This window comes from Orbicella faveolata, unplaced genomic scaffold (assembly GCF_042242905.1).
Source record: "Orbicella faveolata isolate gen_17 unplaced genomic scaffold, um_ofav_v1 contig_47, whole genome shotgun sequence".
Lineage (NCBI taxonomy): Eukaryota > Metazoa > Cnidaria > Anthozoa > Scleractinia > Merulinidae > Orbicella > Orbicella faveolata.
The window spans coordinates 6,477,650-6,495,502 of NW_028301577.1; the positions used below are offsets into that span (position 1 = coordinate 6,477,650).

General features: G+C 37.5%; 3 protein-coding genes and 1 non-coding gene across 7 annotated transcripts; 2 read left to right on the forward strand and 2 right to left on the reverse strand.

Moving 5' to 3' along the window:
* Window positions 1-1,351: 1,351 nt before the first annotated feature.
* LOC110052024 (protein CUSTOS-like) lies at window positions 1,352-6,701 on the reverse strand. 2 transcript variants are annotated; one of them, XM_020758142.2, is made up of 6 exons: window positions 6,571-6,701; window positions 6,445-6,502; window positions 5,558-5,671; window positions 3,659-3,817; window positions 2,595-2,671; window positions 1,352-2,036 (listed from the first exon to the last, which is right to left on the reverse strand). In XM_020758142.2, exons 1-6 carry the CDS (start codon window positions 6,644-6,646, stop codon window positions 1,861-1,863), a joined length of 660 nt encoding a protein of 219 aa, XP_020613801.2. In that variant the 5' UTR covers window positions 6,647-6,701; the 3' UTR covers window positions 1,352-1,860. The 2 variants fall into 2 exon arrangements, with proteins under 2 accessions (XP_020613801.2, XP_089135499.1); XM_089279373.1 differs by lacking the exons at window positions 6,445-6,502; window positions 6,571-6,701 and adding an exon at window positions 6,153-6,217.
* Window positions 6,702-6,709: 8 nt separating this feature from the next.
* LOC110052025 (uncharacterized) lies at window positions 6,710-12,527 on the forward strand. Of its 3 annotated transcripts, none has more exons than XM_020758146.2 (7): window positions 6,710-7,073; window positions 8,899-8,960; window positions 9,579-9,641; window positions 10,137-10,213; window positions 10,720-10,764; window positions 10,879-10,932; window positions 11,106-12,527. In XM_020758146.2, the coding sequence occupies exons 1-7, from the start codon at window positions 6,888-6,890 to the stop codon at window positions 11,183-11,185; spliced, it is 567 nt and encodes a 188-aa protein (XP_020613805.1). In that variant the 5' UTR covers window positions 6,710-6,887; the 3' UTR covers window positions 11,186-12,527. The 3 variants fall into 3 exon arrangements, with proteins under 3 accessions (XP_020613805.1, XP_089135500.1, XP_020613803.1); XM_020758144.2 differs by having other exon boundaries at window positions 6,711-7,124; XM_089279374.1 differs by having other exon boundaries at window positions 6,710-7,124; window positions 10,879-11,197.
* A 1,245-nt stretch (window positions 12,528-13,772) lies between these two features.
* Window positions 13,773-13,845, reverse strand: Trnav-cac (transfer RNA valine (anticodon CAC)). The gene has a single exon. It is a non-coding gene; the product is annotated as a tRNA-Val (tRNA).
* An 885-nt stretch (window positions 13,846-14,730) lies between these two features.
* On the forward strand, window positions 14,731-17,454 carry LOC149096936 (uncharacterized). The gene is made up of 3 exons (XM_089280587.1): window positions 14,731-15,254; window positions 16,506-16,693; window positions 16,888-17,454. Exons 1-3 carry the CDS (start codon window positions 14,867-14,869, stop codon window positions 17,047-17,049), a joined length of 738 nt encoding a protein of 245 aa, XP_089136713.1. The 5' UTR covers window positions 14,731-14,866; the 3' UTR covers window positions 17,050-17,454.
* Window positions 17,455-17,853: the final 399 nt, after the last annotated feature.

Genomic DNA, 17,853 nt, shown 5'->3' on the forward strand with positions numbered 1-17,853 from the left:
TAAGCTTTAAATAATGCTAAAATGGGAGATTTTCAATGCCTCACTACTTCTTAACGAGCATGGACACCCTTGTTTATTTTATTATTAAAGTTCTCATATGATAAATATTCATTGGACAAAGTTTGAACAAAAATCTATTGACAGTTTTATTTCAGGGGAATCACCTTAAACGGGCGACGGAGGAGGGGCTTATAAGCAGTATGAAAGTTCTGATAACACCAACATCCAGCAGAACTAAGAAGAAGGTACTACTCCCAAAAGGTACTGCTAGGTGTGTGTACTCTTGAGCACCTTTAGTTATCATTGTAAGGCCGTCATTTTCCAGTAAAATAACCGTCACACCAACTCCCATCTGCTAGTATTGTTGTTTCTTTTAGTGGTGTCCACCGCTTACCAAAATTCAGATTTTGGTTTGGAACTTTACTACCTCTCCCATTATCATGGGGTTTTAAACGTATGCGTGCGGCTAGTCGGTATACCTACGTTATCGCTTTGAACTCGTGTCAAAATACAAATTCTCCTCTCTGGTCTGCACATATTTCTTGTTGTATTAGTTAGGACAATTCATATCAATGTTATGATTATTTCCCCTTGGTGATCAATACCTTAAATCCCCGTGCATATGTGCTCAAACAAGAACTGATAGTTTGAGTAAAAACTCTGGCGTTTGCTTGTCTATATGTGCTGTATTTTCAGCAGACATTTCGTTTCCACGCGTCCTCTCTACTCGTTTAATCTCTGAATATGCCAGAGAGTCGCGCACTTTTAAGTGGATTATTTCTGAAGTATATCGATGGTCGTTCCGACAATCTTCGGAATTCAACTCGGCAGTGGTCCCTCACTCGGCCCAAGCCTGTGCGAGTTATGATCCATCTCGAGATTAACTCTAAAGCGCAACCATTTCCAACAAGAAACATGACAAACTTGAAGGTTTCTCTGTCGCTCAGGGGCTTTTTCCAGAAAATCAGCTGCATATTCGGAGAGGCGGGGGGGGGGGGGGGGGTGGGGTGGGTGGGCACGATTAACCACTTCTGACTTGCATATGTTCACTAACGAGTGCTTCTAGAGATGATCACAAGAATCATCCGATAGCAATGCTCATTTCATCTCGATACTGTACTTTTCCGGGGAGTGAGGGGTGGGGAGGTTAATCGAATATAATCGGGTGATCTTCGGTTAATCGTCGGTTATGCTCCAACGACGCACAGGTCGAAGCACCATGGCGTGATTTTCGGACTTGACAGAGCGCTCTGAAATGATCATTTTCAGCCGGGGTACTTTCAGGACGCAATCAATGCTTTCTAACTATGTTAAATTATCCCGAAGGAAGCAAAACAATGCACTGTCACTCTTTGACAATCTTAATTATCGTAGAGCAATTTAGTCGGTTACTATCGGAGTTGATAGCACTGATTAAGGATAACTTGACAAACCTTCCCCTGGTCGGATGAGCCTGTGTACACCGCCCTCAGCTGTACACAAAGGTTCGATAGTTGCTTATGGTTTGATCGGGCACTCTCGGAATTAATCGACAATTTTGCGTTTTCTTCTCAGCAATCTCCGACTGTAGCCTCGACTTGCCACAACTCGACTTCTACTTCTATAAAATGAGCGACGAAGTCGCGATAGGTGAGCGACGGTTTCCGCCCGACTATCAAAACAGCGGAAACGGACTCTGAGAAAGTCCAACCGGCCAGCTTTTAGTCGGGAGCTGTCGGATTTACTTAAGAAGCGTCGGATAACCTTCGGCTAAGTCGGTTAGCATCACACGTCGTGGTCGGATGCTTTCGGAGTTGAGCATAAACGAACTACTATTCGTCGGTTTTTTTCCATTGAGCCCCATTATGGAGGTTCTGAACCTCACATTTTCTCTTTAAATTTTTCTTTCTTATGTTTCTTGTGCTTCTTTTCCTTTTTCTCCTCATCGACTTTAGTCTTCTTCCTCTTTTCCTTCTTTCTTTCCTTCTCTTTCTTTCGTTTCACGCCGTTCGTTTGGACGGCTTCGTGTTCAACCTGTTCTCTGCTGCCGCTGTGACCTGCATCGTAAATGTAAATAAGAAGCATATAAGAAGTAGGCAACTAATTAACCCGACTTGTTCATCATAATCAGAGTTAAACTTTTGTTTCCACAGTATATAACCCGCCTAGGGGAGCCCGGGGGGGGGGGGAGCTCGTCGTACCTTTTAGGGGTAAGGTAAGGCGGTTTTGGTCCCTGTTAGGATGTTAAGCCTCCACATAACAGGATCTTGGTACCTCCCAGGGCTTCTTTTCAAAATTTCCGACGAGCACGCCCGTCCTTTTATAAGGAAGTCTTCCCCCCAGGGACGGGAGTAGGAGTAATGATATTGATTTTATGTGTGTGAAACCCCCTTCCTTGCCCATCAACCCGGTTTATCATTTTGCGCCGTGACTCAAACACTGTACAAGTACACTGATATGCATTTTAGGGTTGCATGGGCAATGTGCAAAAGAGTCAAGCTGAGTGCTTTGTGTAAATTGTTACACTTTTCTGGTGCATTGGAGCACAAGACACGTCATGTTACTGGGAACTGAGATAATAATTCCTGACTGTTGACAGAAAAAAATGGTCTTACCTTCACCTGTTAGGATGATTGAGTATCCAGACACTGCTGCTTCTGCTAAGCGGTCCAGCTCTTCATCATTGGTATCGCTGAAAAAGCAATACAAATAGTATTCAAGATGTCTATTTTCTGCTGAGGTATGGATATAAGTCAAGAATGAAGGACACTAGCTGCAGTAAATGAAATGAACACGTGACCACATCACAATATTATTGTAATTGCATTTATTAAGCAATTGATATTTAAGCCGAAAAATCTACTTTTAAAGTTGTTTTCAAAATCTTTCTTCGGGTTAAATTTTAAACTGCAATTACAATATTATAGAGATCGTCACATCTTGTATTACCACGGTTCACATCAATCTCATTCTATGTACATGTTTTATTTCTTTCAGAGGTTAAAATGAATTTGGCCTGCTCCCAATGTATGGGTCATCATAGGTCAGTTGGTAGAACGCTGCATTGCTAACGCTGAATTCCTGAAAATGTCTTTCAGGAACTGCTTAAATTGTGATTACAACCGTGCAGATAGTAACATCTTCATTCCACTTAATTTATTTCTGAAGCTCCAGGACATGATTGTCATTCTATTGATCTCAGTAAACAGACATATGTCTCGGTGCAATCAGTTCTTCCCCCATCCAAGAGATCTCTGAGATTAGATCAAAAAAATTCCCACACTCACACTGATAATGTACATGTAGGATGTTTGATAAGATCTTGGGAACATCCTTGTTATAATCAAGGATCTTACATTACTTGCAAGGCTATAACACTCCAAATACAAATTAGTTATAATAGGTAAACATAATAAGACTACGTGCTTCCCATTTGGAGACTGAGTCGAATTTTGCAGGTAGGGGAATTTTTTGAATTCATTTGTTTGAAATCCAAATTGGACCAGGATGTAATCGTATTTACTGATATTTACATTGTGCACACTGAACTGCCCAAAATAGCTTGTCAGTTTGGACCTAACCCAAATGAAGAATTTATTTGGACAGCTTCCAAAATTAAAATAATAACAATAATAATAATGGCATCCATGCTTGTATGGGATTATGGGCTGAACACTACCTTTCACTACTGCTTGAAATGTTAATCTTATTCTTTTTGCTGACAGTAGAACTGGATTCTTCCAGTAATCTGTGATTGGATGTCAACAGCAACCTGATCCCAGAAGATTCATGTGAACTGTTGTCATGTCCATATGGTAGACGTTCAACTTCTTGAATGCTAACATGACAAAGAGAAAATTTATTGACACATACAAAGCATCAAGCTTTTGGCAAAGTGTATAACATCAGTGATATCATTTCACTTAGGTACGAAGCAAGAATGACTGCAGTCCCCAAGCCTTAAAAGGAAATAGCCGGCAGGCAGGCTGTTGCTGTGCTTGAAAACCAAGGGGAGCTTCTGTTAGGGAGGCCCTTGGCTACCAGCTACTACCAGTTGATACCAAGCAAGGCCCCCTGGGTCTAACCCCAAGGGGGGGGGGGAGGGCTGGGGTGGGTCACAGAGAGAGGCATTTTTGACGGTAAAACTGGTCATTTTCTTTGCAGGACAGCCTTAGCCTACCATCCCCTGCAGGCTTAGGGTCCTGTAGCCAGCCAGCCACACAAAAGCAAGGTAGGTCAGTAAGCTGTGTAGTGACAGACTGCCTGACTGATTGAGTGAAAAAGTCAATGAATTTTCTTGGAAGAGTAGTAGAATGGTTGTGTTGAAATTAATACAGTTTTCATAAATCTAGCCTGCGTCGCAGACAGTCTAAACCGCCGGTGTAGTCTGTCTGTGCAACGGCTCCCAAAAGCTTGTTCTGATATCCCGCAGTTTGTGTATCCATTTTTGATTGGCTAGTTTCTTATGCACTTTCTGATTGGATAATTCTTACGAAAGCGATCACGCAACTATCACGTAATGCTAAAAATAATTGTGTGCAGGTTTCCCAAGAACATTTGTACATTTGTACATTATTAAATGTCAAAACTACTTCGAGTTGGAAATAAGATGTCTGTAATAACAGAAGAAGATTGGCAAAAAGAGTTTAAATCTGTGAGAGAGCAGTTTGAAATCGATAATCTTCTACCTGAACAGGAAAACTCACTTCGCAAATTTCTTGGAGGTCAAAATGTTTTTGTAAATTTGCCGACAGGCTACGGTAAATCTTCCGTTTTCCAGTGCCTTCCGATCGCTACTGATGCTCTGTTCGAAAAGCCTCATGGTTCTAATGTTCTCAGTGTAATATCGCCATTGCGATCACTTATGGAAGACTAATATTCTCTGGCGAAGCCGCACAAAGATAAATATGACAACCGTGATAAGAAGCAGCATAACTTGCAACAGTCAATTAAACAGCTGGGCCCGGCATAATAATACAAAATGCAAGTAACCAACATGTTTGCAGAATATTTCACACTTTTTACCTCCAGAGCTAACATTTAGAGAGCTTAAAACATATCCTGCAGTACAAATGAGCCAAAAAAAAAAACTAGCATGTTTCAGAAAAGAGAGGTGTCAAACTCTTACAAATTACACGTGGATAACAGCAGAAACCACACAGACCTATGACCTCTAATGGCTCTACACTGGAAATGTCCTCCTAAAAACACAGGATTATTGCTTAACAAAATATTCAAAGATCCCCCTATCATATCATACAAAAGGGGCAGATGCTTAAAGATATACTAGTTCAAGCAAAACTTTCAAAGCGGCTATTACACGTGGATAGGAGTTGTGCAGGCCTGTCACTCTATTGTTAGCATTGCGTGATATATTTCGCAAGAATATGACCAATCACAAGGCACGTAAGAAACTAGCCAATCAGAAATGGATACACAGATCCGTGTATCCATGCGAGAAATCAGAACAAGCTTTTGGGAGCCGTTTCGCAGACAGACTATATCGGCGATTTTATGGCACGTCCGGCTGCAATGCAGGCTACATAAATCCAGACATAAATTATATTTCATAAATTACCAGATGTAGTTCTTGTCCAGAAATTTTGACAGCTTCTTCGCAACATGTTGTCTAAACTCAGGTGTTATCAATTCCGATGTTGAGGAAGCAATGTCCTCATCCTCCCGCCAGTGTCTTCAGTAAACAACCACAACAACAATTTAAAAAAAACGTCAATGAAATGAACTTGAGATTAAGAAAAAACAAAGAGTCTCACATTAGGTAGCTTAAGCAATGACGACCTCAATGCCAACGCCAAGGAAGATGCCAAGTCAAAAATGAATTTATATTTTACAGCAAAATTCACAATTGTCTAGATCTGTTTGGTATGCCAATGGCTCTAAAAATGTTCTCAGGCTAAATATGCAATGACAGCATTTAATTCCAAATGGAAATACAAAAAATAAGCCATCATTGTTCGCATTCCTCAGACTACGTACAGAATTTTGTCATGTCATGTTCTTGTTTTGCAGAAGACGGCAAAGAAATGTATAAAGATTTATGCACGTGCACAGCTATTGTTGTGCTCATTAAATCTTTTGTTTGGTGATGTTCTTGTTGCCATCTAGATCGTGGTTTGCTTAAGCTCCCTATTTTGAGGTGAACAGAAAACAACCTCATCACTGCACATTGTATGGTCCTTCTCATTCCCTTGAGATCCCCATGCTCTTCTCTAAATTAGTAAATCCATTCCTTAGGGAGGGTCGGGGAGTAGAAGAGGGGGGGAGGGTATGGCGTTAAGCTGAAGTAAATTGCACATTCACTGGATCTATATATACATACATGAGCTAGTATGTCTCTCTTAATCCTTAATTATTTGGTCTACTCTATCCTTCTTTATTTGCTTTCGTTAATCTTTAAAATATAGGAAATTAAACTTAAAGTTTTTCATTACAAAGTTCACTGACCTCAAACTTGGCTTAGATTTTGCAGGTGAATGGGAACTGCCATTAAATTTAACGACCTCTATGAAAGAAGTTAACGACAAAGTGAGTTTACAGATATAAAATTATTTTGCTCTTACCATATCTCACCTGAGTTAACAATGTCAGTTATGACAGCAAATTTCTCCAAGTCTTCTGCCTCGGAACTTTCACTTGAAGAGGCCATGTTGAATGTTAGACAAGACTACCCCCCAAGAAAATGAAATTTTTGTGTCTTGAGAACGAGGCTATATTCAAACTTACTCTCTCCCGGTCAAAAGAGCGCAAACACTGTCAGAAAATAAGAAAAACATAGAGGCTGATGATTAATTTTTACGGAGAAACAACGTTTATTCAGTCACGTCGTTATAAATGCATGAAAACATGGTTTAGCTGGGCGGATTTGAAATTTAAAGTCAACAAAGGTCATGGCATCTAATGTACCGTATAGCATGAAAAATGAGCTGTTGAATTCAGCAGACGAGGAGGACAGCGACGTTTCCGAAATAGCAACACGTACAAGACGATCAAAGAAGAAGGAACGAGCTCCTAGACCTTTAGAACCCAATGTTGAGGTGCAGAATAATCTTGAACATGCTGAAAGAAGCGGGGAAGTAAGTGAAGACAGAGATCTAGGGTATGGAGGTGTATGGTCGGCAAATAAGGTAAACCTCAACTCCAAATTACGTTGCTTCTTGTAGAAGCCTGTAGAGGTGTAGTGACTGTGACTGTGAATGTGCGTTTGTTGTACAGGTTGAAACGTATTTTTAGGTGCACGTTGCGCTGTTATCTCTGTCGACTTACAGCAAAAATCTTTAATTTCGATATTTAAGGTATCTTCTCGGTTTCTTCTTTCTTTTTGTAATAGTCTTTATTTATTTATGACTAACAACTAGTAGGCGTGAAAAACAGAGTTTCAGACTGTTCTATTTCTGGACATGACTGACTAGAAGTCGTGACGCATTCTATGCTAATCTACTAAAATACTCTTGAAAACTGAAATTTTAACATCTTGTCGTACCTTACTTGCTGCCAGTACATCTCCAACTGCTGTGTAAATAAATAATTTAATTTAATCTATAAAATATTCATATTAACATGCTCAGTCAGTTTATGTTCTATTTCTCACCCCTCCTTCTCTCTCTGTGGCTGTTGAAGAAGTACTCTTATATTTCTTTTATTGTTCTTCTCGTATTGTTTTCTTCTCGCTCCGGTTTAGCTATAGTCTAGCACTTATGCAGCAGTCATATCCCCCCACCCCCTCCCTGGGCTGTCCCCTGGGCATTAGAGATTTTGAATTTTTGACTGGTCAAATTTCCACCTCTTGGGACAAAAGTGATGTTTATACTTAATAATCCAATACCCCAACTCTAGAACATACATAAGAAAAATTATTTGTGGAAAAGAAAGAAAGTCACCCTTGAAGGGCCCACTTGCAGCTTCCATTGTGCCACGAATAATTCTTATATATATATTATTAAACCTAAAAACCTTTAAACTATTAAAAAAAGTAAAATAAGAAAATAAAATAAAATAATTAAAAAAAAATAGATAAATAAATATTAAAAAACTAGAAGTGACTAAAATTTCACAAGTGAAACTTTACATTATCTTCAAATACTGTACAAACCTTTTAGAGATACTGCTTTTGATCCACAATGTAATATTACCAAGAAGGGTATTGTATGTTGATACCTTCTGTAATGCTGTGATCACCACAACCTCATTGAAGGCAACTTGTTCAAATCCCGCTTACCCCTCCTATAATAGTATCGAATTCCCTACCCATTATCAACCACTGGCTCTTCCCAATTGAATCCCCGGAGATGGGCACATTGACTAGTCAAATCATTTTAAAAAATCATCAAGTTGAAACAATCATATGAAAGTCTTGACCGTGACTGTGTTTGGATATCTGATCTTGATTTTTATCACAATACTGTAAATGTTTTCTGCTTAGTTTTAGTTTCGATTGAGAAGATATACTCATTCAAGACAGTTTTTCCACCAAATTTCCAAACACATTGAATTTCATTGAAACCCCTTGGCTACATTTTGTGTATGTGTGATATTTACAACTCTTTTCTTGGTGTTTGGAAATGTGGTTAAACACGGTCTTTCGTATTGATTTATTTATTGATGTATTACATTCATTCAATGATTGTCAAGGGTTGTCAAGTCTTAGAACCTGGCAGCAAAAGGCGTTTTGTTCTCAGCTACAAGTATGGTGTACCACAAGTTCCTGCTCAAGAAAAAATCTACTGTGAAGTCGTGGGTGGCAAATATTGTGGCAATCCTTGAACATGATCACTTCTGTGCTTTTGATTAGAAGTTATATCAGCCTGTAGAGGAGTTTGATCTGAGCAGGAGTTTGATCAAGATTATATTTTACTAAATAAATATGATGAGCCACTAAATCATTTTGATCTTATTTTGTAGTTTCAAGCCTCATCAAGCTCATATGGTGCAAATTCTGATAGGAGAAAAACAGAAAGTGTTGGGTATGTGTTAAAAGCTACCCTTCAGGCCTAATGGAAAGATTTGAGAGGGGGAGCTATGAATGATTAATTTTAAAAACTTTCTACAGAACTGTGTTCTTTTGTGAGATATATCACTCTGTACAATACAGAGTTCAGATGCATGTACAATCATGTAATCTTGCAAAATCTGTATACTATTATATATATATAGTAAGAAACTTATAACCATGTGCTAGAAGAGCAACAATATACAACCTCAACGAGGAGAATTCAAAATGTTTACCATGCGAGGATTCCGACCTGAAGGCCACTTACTATAAGCAAATTCTTTGCAAATTGACCACTGGCATTTAAAGGTTTTCAAATAGTTACTAATCAAAATGACCACAAATCTGTTGCCTTTGTAATGTACGGCTTGATACAGGGAGAATATTGTTAACCTCCACAATTTTCATTCGCTAAATTGTAGAAAATTTTGTTAGGTGGCCTAATGGTTAGAGAAGTCACACTAAAATATATTATGGGGTGTCCAGTCATTTTATAAAATTACTATTATAATATTAAACCTGTTGTTTTAATGCAGCAATGGGTATTCTCATGAACGCTGATCAGGATTTTGCATTTTGTGATCTCTTATAGTGGAAACTCACTAGAATTTGATTCTCAAGAAGATGTTAGTAACTTTAAAAAAGAAGCACTATTGTAAGTACCGGTATGACAATTTTTGATGCAATTTTTAGTGATGAACTAACATTTTTAAAAATTTTAGGTAGTCAATGACATTTGAAGATTTTTTTTATATACTTAAATCAAGGCTCCCCGGTAGCTATAATAATATTATGTTTTTCTAGTTAACCCAAATGATGGTCATGTACATTTAGATTCCTTCATGTGTCACTAGTGCAGCTGTCATAACTCTTGAGTTTGAAAAAGCACTAAAAATGTAACATGTAAGCTTCACATCTGTCAAAATCCCCTCCCATTTTCCTAGAGTATAGGCACGTATAATATTATGTAGCTACTGTATTTGTCTTGACTTACCTCTCAAAAATTAAAATAAGAAAATTCCCCTTGAGATCCTCCTAGGCTATGTACCGTATCAACCCTGATAAGATCCTGGACCCTTACATAGGTCCTTTGAAGTGGTATTTGTTATTAGTGTTTCCTGATTACAAGTTTTTATTTGTTTGTCAACAGTTGGCTAAGACACCCAAGAATAAGAGAAAATTGGAAGACTGTAACAGCAGCTTTTTTGCTTTTTGTGGCTGGAATTGGTATGTATGAATTTCATTTGTAATCCTCTGTGATGATATTACTGCATGTCTTGAACTGCAGATGTAGGCATATGCCTGGAGCTAGAGAATGAGGTGCAACCAATTAATAAGCTGTTTATAGAAAAAGAGAGAAACAGACTCAAAATCTATACAACTGAACACCGCTGATAAATATTGTTGTTTCATGAAAACAAGCTGCAAATAAAGGAAGTGCATCTTCTATTGATTTGACCATAGAACAAAATTCCTTTTCTTAATGGTACTGACAGGGATCCTTTACAGAATGCTCTCACTTTTCTAACCTCTTCATCTAATAATTAGACAATTATTGTCCTCCATATTATTGACACCTAAAAATAAATAATTTTGTGTGCACCCTCACATACTGTACCCCCACTGAGAAAGACCCTACTTATTATAAATAAATTATAATTTATTGGTTTACATGCAAGTTTTATGTATTCAAAATTTGCTCAGTAACTAAATGATTTTCTGTTTCTTTCTAGCTTTTCTTTTAGCTGGAATAATTCTGGCAGCTACAAAGCAGGATGGTGTGTATTCTTCCTTTTCTCTCCTGACTTCACTAATTTTCTTAAGATTAATAATATTAATATGACAAGCAAACGTACATGTTTTAATAATGAAATGTTGTTTTTCTTACTTAGGAATGAAGAGTGTTATATTTTTTGTGTGTGCTGCTATCTGCATTCTTCCTGGAGGTAAAATTATTATCATTTGTTTTGATGCTGATTCTCAAAAACCCCTAGCCTGGTCTCCCTCACTGTTCTCTTTTCCACGACCTACATGTAACAATTAACTGCACGCTGCCCAGCAAATTAAATCTTGAATTACGTCAACAGGTTTCTGATCCCTCTTTGTTTGTCTTTGGCAGGATATCACATAATTTACATATACAGAGCTACAAAAGGGCAAAGAGGCTACAACTTTGAGAGTATACCTTCATTCCAATGACAAAATAATAAATATATCTTCACAGTGTCATTCATTTGTAGCTGTCTGTGACAGTGTGGTTTAGAAAGTATTCTCAGATAATTGTACCATTTTTTTTTTTTTTTTTTTTTTGACAGGCATTATGATGTGTTTGATTGTATAAAGACAGTTTGTTCCTACAGGCTACATTTTTTTAATAAAAAATTAATGTTATGTTAAAGTTCTGGAAAGGGGAAGGGTACATTTTTTGGAAATATTGTGAGAAACTAAAACGCACCCAAAATTTTTGTAATGTTCCAAATTGAAGATTATATTATTAATTTTGTAGTTTCCTAGTAAACATTTCTTTAAATTTAAAAATTTCTTTAAATTTGAGGTAAACAGGATGCTGCGTCTTGGAGACAGCCTTAATAAGAGTTGTTGCCCCTCATTGAATTTGTGATAAATAATTATTTAATATTTTATTTAAGTGCACTGAAATGTGTACTACTCTATCTGTAAATTAGTGTTCTGTTGTATCATAAAAAGCAAAATTAATATATACCAAATTAAATTAATGAACTTTTGATCTCATGTTTGATGAGGATTATCACTGACAGGACATCTCTCGTGTTGAGGGCAGGGGTTCAGCAGGGGTTTCATTAATGTTTTCAGCAGAAGGGCAGCTGGTTTTTGCAGACGGGCAAAACTATTTGAACCACACTTCTTTATAAGTAAAAATTTCCTCTAGATGGTCAAACCAGGCAGGCAAAATCTTCCTTCCAGCCAGTCAGTTTGCCCAGTGCCAAACCCCTGTTCAGTTAAATGTGATTTTCCCATGCATACAAATGAAACTGAATGAGCCAAGATTTGTCCATATCCATACCTCACCTACAGAATAAGACCCCCACCCCTCTGGAAATTCCAATTAAGCTTCATACATTTCTTTAAAATTTTTTTGGTCTTACAAAACCCCACCCCCAACCCCAGGAAATTCCAATCCCTTCTAGCCTGAGGGGGAGAGTATGGACATTTTCTGGAACTGCACAATAATTTTAGTGACTCATCATGGGAAATTTATATAGTGTTTAAGAGATACTATTAAAAATGTGCACTATAGCATGATATTGTAATGTAGAACTTGTTATTGATTTAATTTATTTTCATTCCTTGCTTGCTTTCCAACTTTTGTGCATAAAGCGGCATGACATTTTTTTAAACGTGAGTTTTCTATATCACAACTCCAGTAGTGGGGCACAAGACTGCTATTGAATTTGCATTAGTGTACATCAATAAACTGCTGATTCTGTAACATCAACAGAATGTGTTTCTTAAGTAGTATACATTGAAGGAAAATTAATAAACATTTTCAATCCTGGATGTACATCTGATTTTGTTGTTGTTGCTTTAATATTCGTAATTGTATGCTTGCTTGTTTCCTTTGTATATCTGAAGATAACCTGTTGTGTGCACATGTATGTGAAAGTGGTTGTTATTGTCAGTTAAACAAATAGGTACCATATTGCTGTGCGTCTGTTCACAGATGACGTTAAAATGTGGTAAGAACAGAAAAGTGGCCCACAATGCAATAGGCGAGTGTGTTACTGATCATGACTGATGTTCTTACCTCATATTTTTGACGTCTAAGCACTGTGATCAGTTATTTCTGAACAGGCACACAGTAACATGGAATTTATTTGTTTTATATAATAAATAAACAAACAAACAAAAAATTATTGTTTTAAAGTGATGTCATCTGTGCACCTGTCCTCTAACTGATCAGTTATTTTAATTATTGAAGTGCACAAGCAATTTGACATAATTAAATAAAACATGACTTTCCCTATCGGTTTCATTGCAAGTGCTTTAAGCTTCTTTTTCACTCTATATTAATTTACATCAGTAACTATTCATTCAGTTCTGTTTTGATATTATATTCATTTATGTTTTGATGTTCAATCCGTCCGTTCCCAACCCATGTTACCGAGGGCAAAGAAAACAATTCGAATGACCCTATGCAGCCATGGGCCAAGGGTGGCGATCAAACTGGCACAGCATCCTACCCTCGCTGTCACGCTCGTTTTGTTGCTTTCAATGTCACGCAAATTTTGCTCTCTTTCACTCATAATTATTCGGATAGCGAAGGTGCGTTATTTTCCGCACATCAGATACATCAAATTCAGTCAGAAGGACCAGTTTAATTTATAATAAATATTTCTTTCAGCAGTGTACAGGACTAGATGACAAACGCCTAGTTTTTTTTTTTTTTTAAGACTCGTATCAATGACGGAGTCAATTCACGCATGCCGCCAGAAATCGGAGTTTGGTGAGGCCTTCTGTTTTATTGATTCTCTAGTTGTTTTGCTCTGTTTTGTTTTCTGCTTGTTTTGAATGAATGGCCAAGTTGATACTGGAGTCAGGTGATGCAAAACATTTGATGGGGAAAAAATATATAGGAAACCATGTTTGGCTGGGGCAGGATAAACCGAAGCTCAGTTTGCAGTTTGCGCGATCATTGGTGTGGGTTTCCTTTCGTCTTCTTGTTTTTAATGCCCAATTTTGGAAAAGATGATTGTACATCGACTAATGAAAATTAAAACGAAAATTCAAATGAAAAAAAAAAAAAAAGTGTCTTTGGCAGGGCTCGAACCTGCGACCTTCCGCGTGTGAGGCGGACGTGATAACCACTACACTACAAAGACAACCTACCATTACAGGAGAAAATTATATTATTTATTGTAATTTTGATTTTTTGTAGTCGTTGTTGAAAATAGAACTCGGGCAAGTTTCTGTCGGTCAAAGTCAGTCCCCTATGTTCAAGACTTGATATTTTCATTACGTTTTGAAATTTGAAATTTGAATTTTGAAATTCTTATATACGACAATACCATTAGAGAACTGTGTAGTAGCTACTACCGAATTCAACCGTTCTTGCTCCCCTTGTTAACTCTTTTCCATACGGTATTTAATTTAAAATCTCAAAAATTTCCGCAGACTGTAAAAGAAATGCATATAGCTGCTTGCTTTTCATCCTGTCTACTTTTCTCCTACCAAAAACAAATGTAGTTAGTCGACGCCATTTCAACTTAATTACCTGGACCGGGTCGGTGAACCAGATATTACGTCCGCAGATATCACGTAACGCACTATAGCATCAAACTATTATGCCTTTAAAACAAGTGCATTGTGTTAATTTTATAAGTTAAATTTATTTTAATTTTGTAACTAAAGATTCATAGAAATGTGAAAACATGAAATTTTGGAACAAACAAACAAAATCGTGAAAAAAAAATTGTTTAATTGCTAAATGAAAATCAGAGTTTATCAGATCCCCAAGGAAATCTGAAACATCTGCAGGGTTATCTCATAAAGAAAACGAAGTTGGATTTGTACAATCAAATTTTAGATTCGCATACGACTCCATTTTGCCTGTCAATATTCTTTTCTCATTTCACTTTGTTCTAGACGAAATGGATTTTCTGAATCAACAACTAATTTTTGTCTGCTTTAACACGTGCGGAAGTATTGTTCCAAAGAATTTAATCCCGGAGTCCATTTGGCGTCCATTGTCCAGATTCAAATTTTCTCAATTCTCCCCCACGCGGTAAGGTTTGCGCGGTTATTACTTTCAGCCATTGTCCATTACATTCAAGGCAGTTTTATACGCATTTTACCCGCATTTTCCTTCCAAGGCTCTTCTTGGGTGATTTTCTGATTCGAGTAATGCCACGAAAACGTAAGCATTCGAGCGAAGAAGAAGATGAGGAGCCCGAAGAAGTTGAAAGTAATGTCCGAACGAAGCGGCGGGCTGCCGTGGAGGCACGTGATCGCGTTGCGGCGAAGGAGGGCGCGAGCGACGATGAAGACGAAGAAGAGGACGACCTTGAAGAAGAGGACGACGACAAGGACGAGGATTACGAAGGCGAAGGAGTTGGAGATGAAGAAGGGGACGAGGAAGGTGATGAAGATGACGAGGAAGAGGACGAAAACGAGGGGGCCCCGGCTGCAGAGGGCGACGAAGATGAGGAAGACGATGAAGAAGTCGAGGACGAAGAACAAGAACCGGATACAGTCGAGTGCATCCTGGCCGATTTAGAGGAACCAACCAAAGGTGAATTAGTGATTTATTACGCCCATAGGCTTTTCAAAATTAGTGCTGAGTTACAAAACATCTCTTTTTGCTTTCGAAAGCTGTTCTGTGGGTCGTTCGTGATCAAGTCGCGTGTCCAGTCGCGCGCGATCGAACACGAACTTCAAGGGGAATATTGGAGTTCGAGCTTAGCATGTTTTTGAGCTTTAATTTTCGTTTTACACAAACCCAGCTTCTGGAAAATTAGCGTGCAAAATTACTTTTTCTTTTAAATTTTACTCTGTTCAGCTCGCATGTTCTTGAATATCTTTTGTCTTCAAAAGCGTGAGTGCATCTTTTGTTTTGTGGAACACGTGGGAATTTTCAGAGGTCAGTCAATGGTCTTTGTTAGCTGTCGCCATGTTTTCTATAAATTACAGTATATATCAGATCGGAGCCTCTGATTAACTCGTGTTTGGGGTTACTTCACCTCCCTTTGGGTTTTTGTTTTTAGTTTGTTCGTGTATAAACAAACGTGCTTCTCGTTCCAGACAAAAGCCACACGCGAACAACTTGACTTCGTTGTCATGTCTTGTTGATATCTTCCACCGACCTGGAATATTGCGAAAGAAGTTGGGTGAAAAATCTGATCCAATTGACCTTCGTTATTTCTCGCATTGTCACATTCCAATACTGTTCCCCGATGTTTGTGATTTATGTTTGTGATTTATGGTAGTGACGTCACGGGCGGTCTGTTCTTTTTTCTTTTACTTTTACCTAACATCGACTTGCAGAAATGAAAATTTACTCTATATTCATGCTGGTTCAGTGCTGCACTTAATAGTCCATGTTAATTAGTCCACTAATTTCCATGTCAATAGTTTTAACATGGAAAATCCTTTTCAAAGGCATAAACTTAACCATTTTTGTTAATTCCAAACCCTTCTAAAAATAATATATTTGCCCTCCTGAAAACAAGAAGCTTGAAGAAGCTTAAAGCAGGGCTGTTTAACTCCAAAAAAGATTTGAGCTTCTCAGCATCTGTTTTTCCTGGTTTAATAAGCAGTCTTTAAAGAAAGCACTTCCAGAAACTGGCCCACCCAAAACTAAGCTCCCTGAAAAAATTATGCATTTGAAACTGGTGTGTTTTTTTCAGAAGTTTTATCCAGAGATCTAGTAGTAACTAGGTCACCTTCTGTTGGACCAATGAGTCTAACCACAATTTGTTTGGTTGATTTGGTTGAAGAGACCCAGAAAAATATTTTTAACTTGGTGTCTCTCTGAACCTTACAGATACTCCAGGTTACGTTCTGAAGAAAAAAGACAGCCCAAAGAAAATGGATCTCTGCTTCATGGGTGAAATGCGGGAAACACTGGTTGATGTCACTGAAGCTTTCCAAACGCAATTTGAAGAGAAGAGACTACCTGTTCTTCAAGTAACAAAATTCGACATGATAGGAGATGCTAAAGATACAACGCAGGTAAGAAAATATAAGATAGATGAAATAAATAGGTTACTAGGTTGACTGGTACTTGCATATGATGCCATAAATAGTCCCTGAAATGAAAACCAACCTGCATTTGGAGGTTTCTTTATATAGTATGTACACTGTTCATATTTTCAATCTACCTGTGTAACTACTGAGATTTAATGACTGTCCTTTTCTTTACCTAGATTGACGTTCTGGAGGTCAAATATGACAAAGCATATGATATCCGAGAAATAGGTGACGAAAGTGATGACATACTTTCACAACATTTTTATTGCATTGTTCGGGTAGACGGAATTGATGGCACTTGGGCTACGCAATATTTTGAGCCAGAACCTGAGGACTGATAGGTTACACAAGAAAAGTAAAAAGTGGAAGTGGAAAGAAAAATAGAAAAAAAACGTTGTCTAGAAAACTGTAAAAACTGGAGAAAAACATTTGTAGACCCTAAATCATGATCAAATGGCTTTAAAGCTCGTAGCAGTCTGTTATAATTATTAGCTCAACTAATAGTGGTGTTTGTCAAGTTTGTGTTGTGGAAAACTTGTGTTGTAATTTTGTTTTTAGTGGCTGTAGCAGCTGCAACTTAATTTAGTTAGTATTTGAATTCTAAAAGGCAATGTCATCTTAGTAAGATGAGCACATCAGAGGTATTGAAGCAATAAATTGTGACAGTATGTGACTGTTTTTTTAGGACTGTAGTTCAGAGATTTGTAAAAAATGAGTAATAAAAGTTAATTTACACCATCTGATTTAAGTGAACATTAACTTTTTCTTTTTATAAATTTCTCCTCTATTATTAGTATAAATTTACTGTTGTTTATATTTGTGAGTCCATAAATTTGACTGGCACTATTACCATTTTCTATCTGCTGAAAGAAAACAGTTGAACACATAATTTTGATTTACCTGATGCACGATGCACAATAGAAGAGTTCTTTTCTATGTGTTGCTTGACGTTTTTATGCTATGAGACTAAGTAAATTTACAAAAAAGAAATAGACTACATTACTTGTAAAAAATTTCGGACAATTTCAATTTCTAGCTTTAAGTGTCTAAAAATACAGCCATCCCAAATTTTTAAGCAACCAAAATTTTAAGCATCCGAAATATTTACAGTACAGTATAAAACTTTTTAAATAGTGCAAAAG

Excerpts from the sequence above, each read along its gene's own strand:
- LOC149096936 (XM_089280587.1), top strand. The coding sequence starts at position 14,867 with ATGCCACGAAAACGTAAGCATTCGAGCGAAGAAGAAGATGAGGAGCCC. Across the intron at positions 15,255-16,505 it reads TTTAGAGGAACCAACCAAAG|ATACTCCAGGTTACGTTCTG; the intron begins GTGAATTAGTGA and ends TGAACCTTACAG. Across the intron at positions 16,694-16,887 it reads ATGCTAAAGATACAACGCAG|ATTGACGTTCTGGAGGTCAA; the intron begins GTAAGAAAATAT and ends TTCTTTACCTAG.
- LOC110052024 (XM_020758142.2), bottom strand. The coding sequence starts at position 6,646 with ATGGCCTCTTCAAGTGAAAGTTCCGAGGCAGAAGACTTGGAGAAATTT. Across the intron at positions 6,503-6,570 it reads AACTGACATTGTTAACTCAG|AGGTCGTTAAATTTAATGGC; the intron begins GTGAGATATGGT and ends CTTCTTTCATAG. Across the intron at positions 3,818-5,557 it reads CTGGACAAGAACTACATCTG|CATTCAAGAAGTTGAACGTC; the intron begins GTAATTTATGAA and ends TTGTCATGTTAG.
- LOC110052025 (XM_089279374.1), top strand. The coding sequence starts at position 6,888 with ATGGCATCTAATGTACCGTATAGCATGAAAAATGAGCTGTTGAATTCA. Across the intron at positions 7,125-8,898 it reads GTGTATGGTCGGCAAATAAG|TTTCAAGCCTCATCAAGCTC; the intron begins GTAAACCTCAAC and ends CTTATTTTGTAG. Across the intron at positions 9,642-10,136 it reads TTTAAAAAAGAAGCACTATT|TTGGCTAAGACACCCAAGAA; the intron begins GTAAGTACCGGT and ends GTTTGTCAACAG.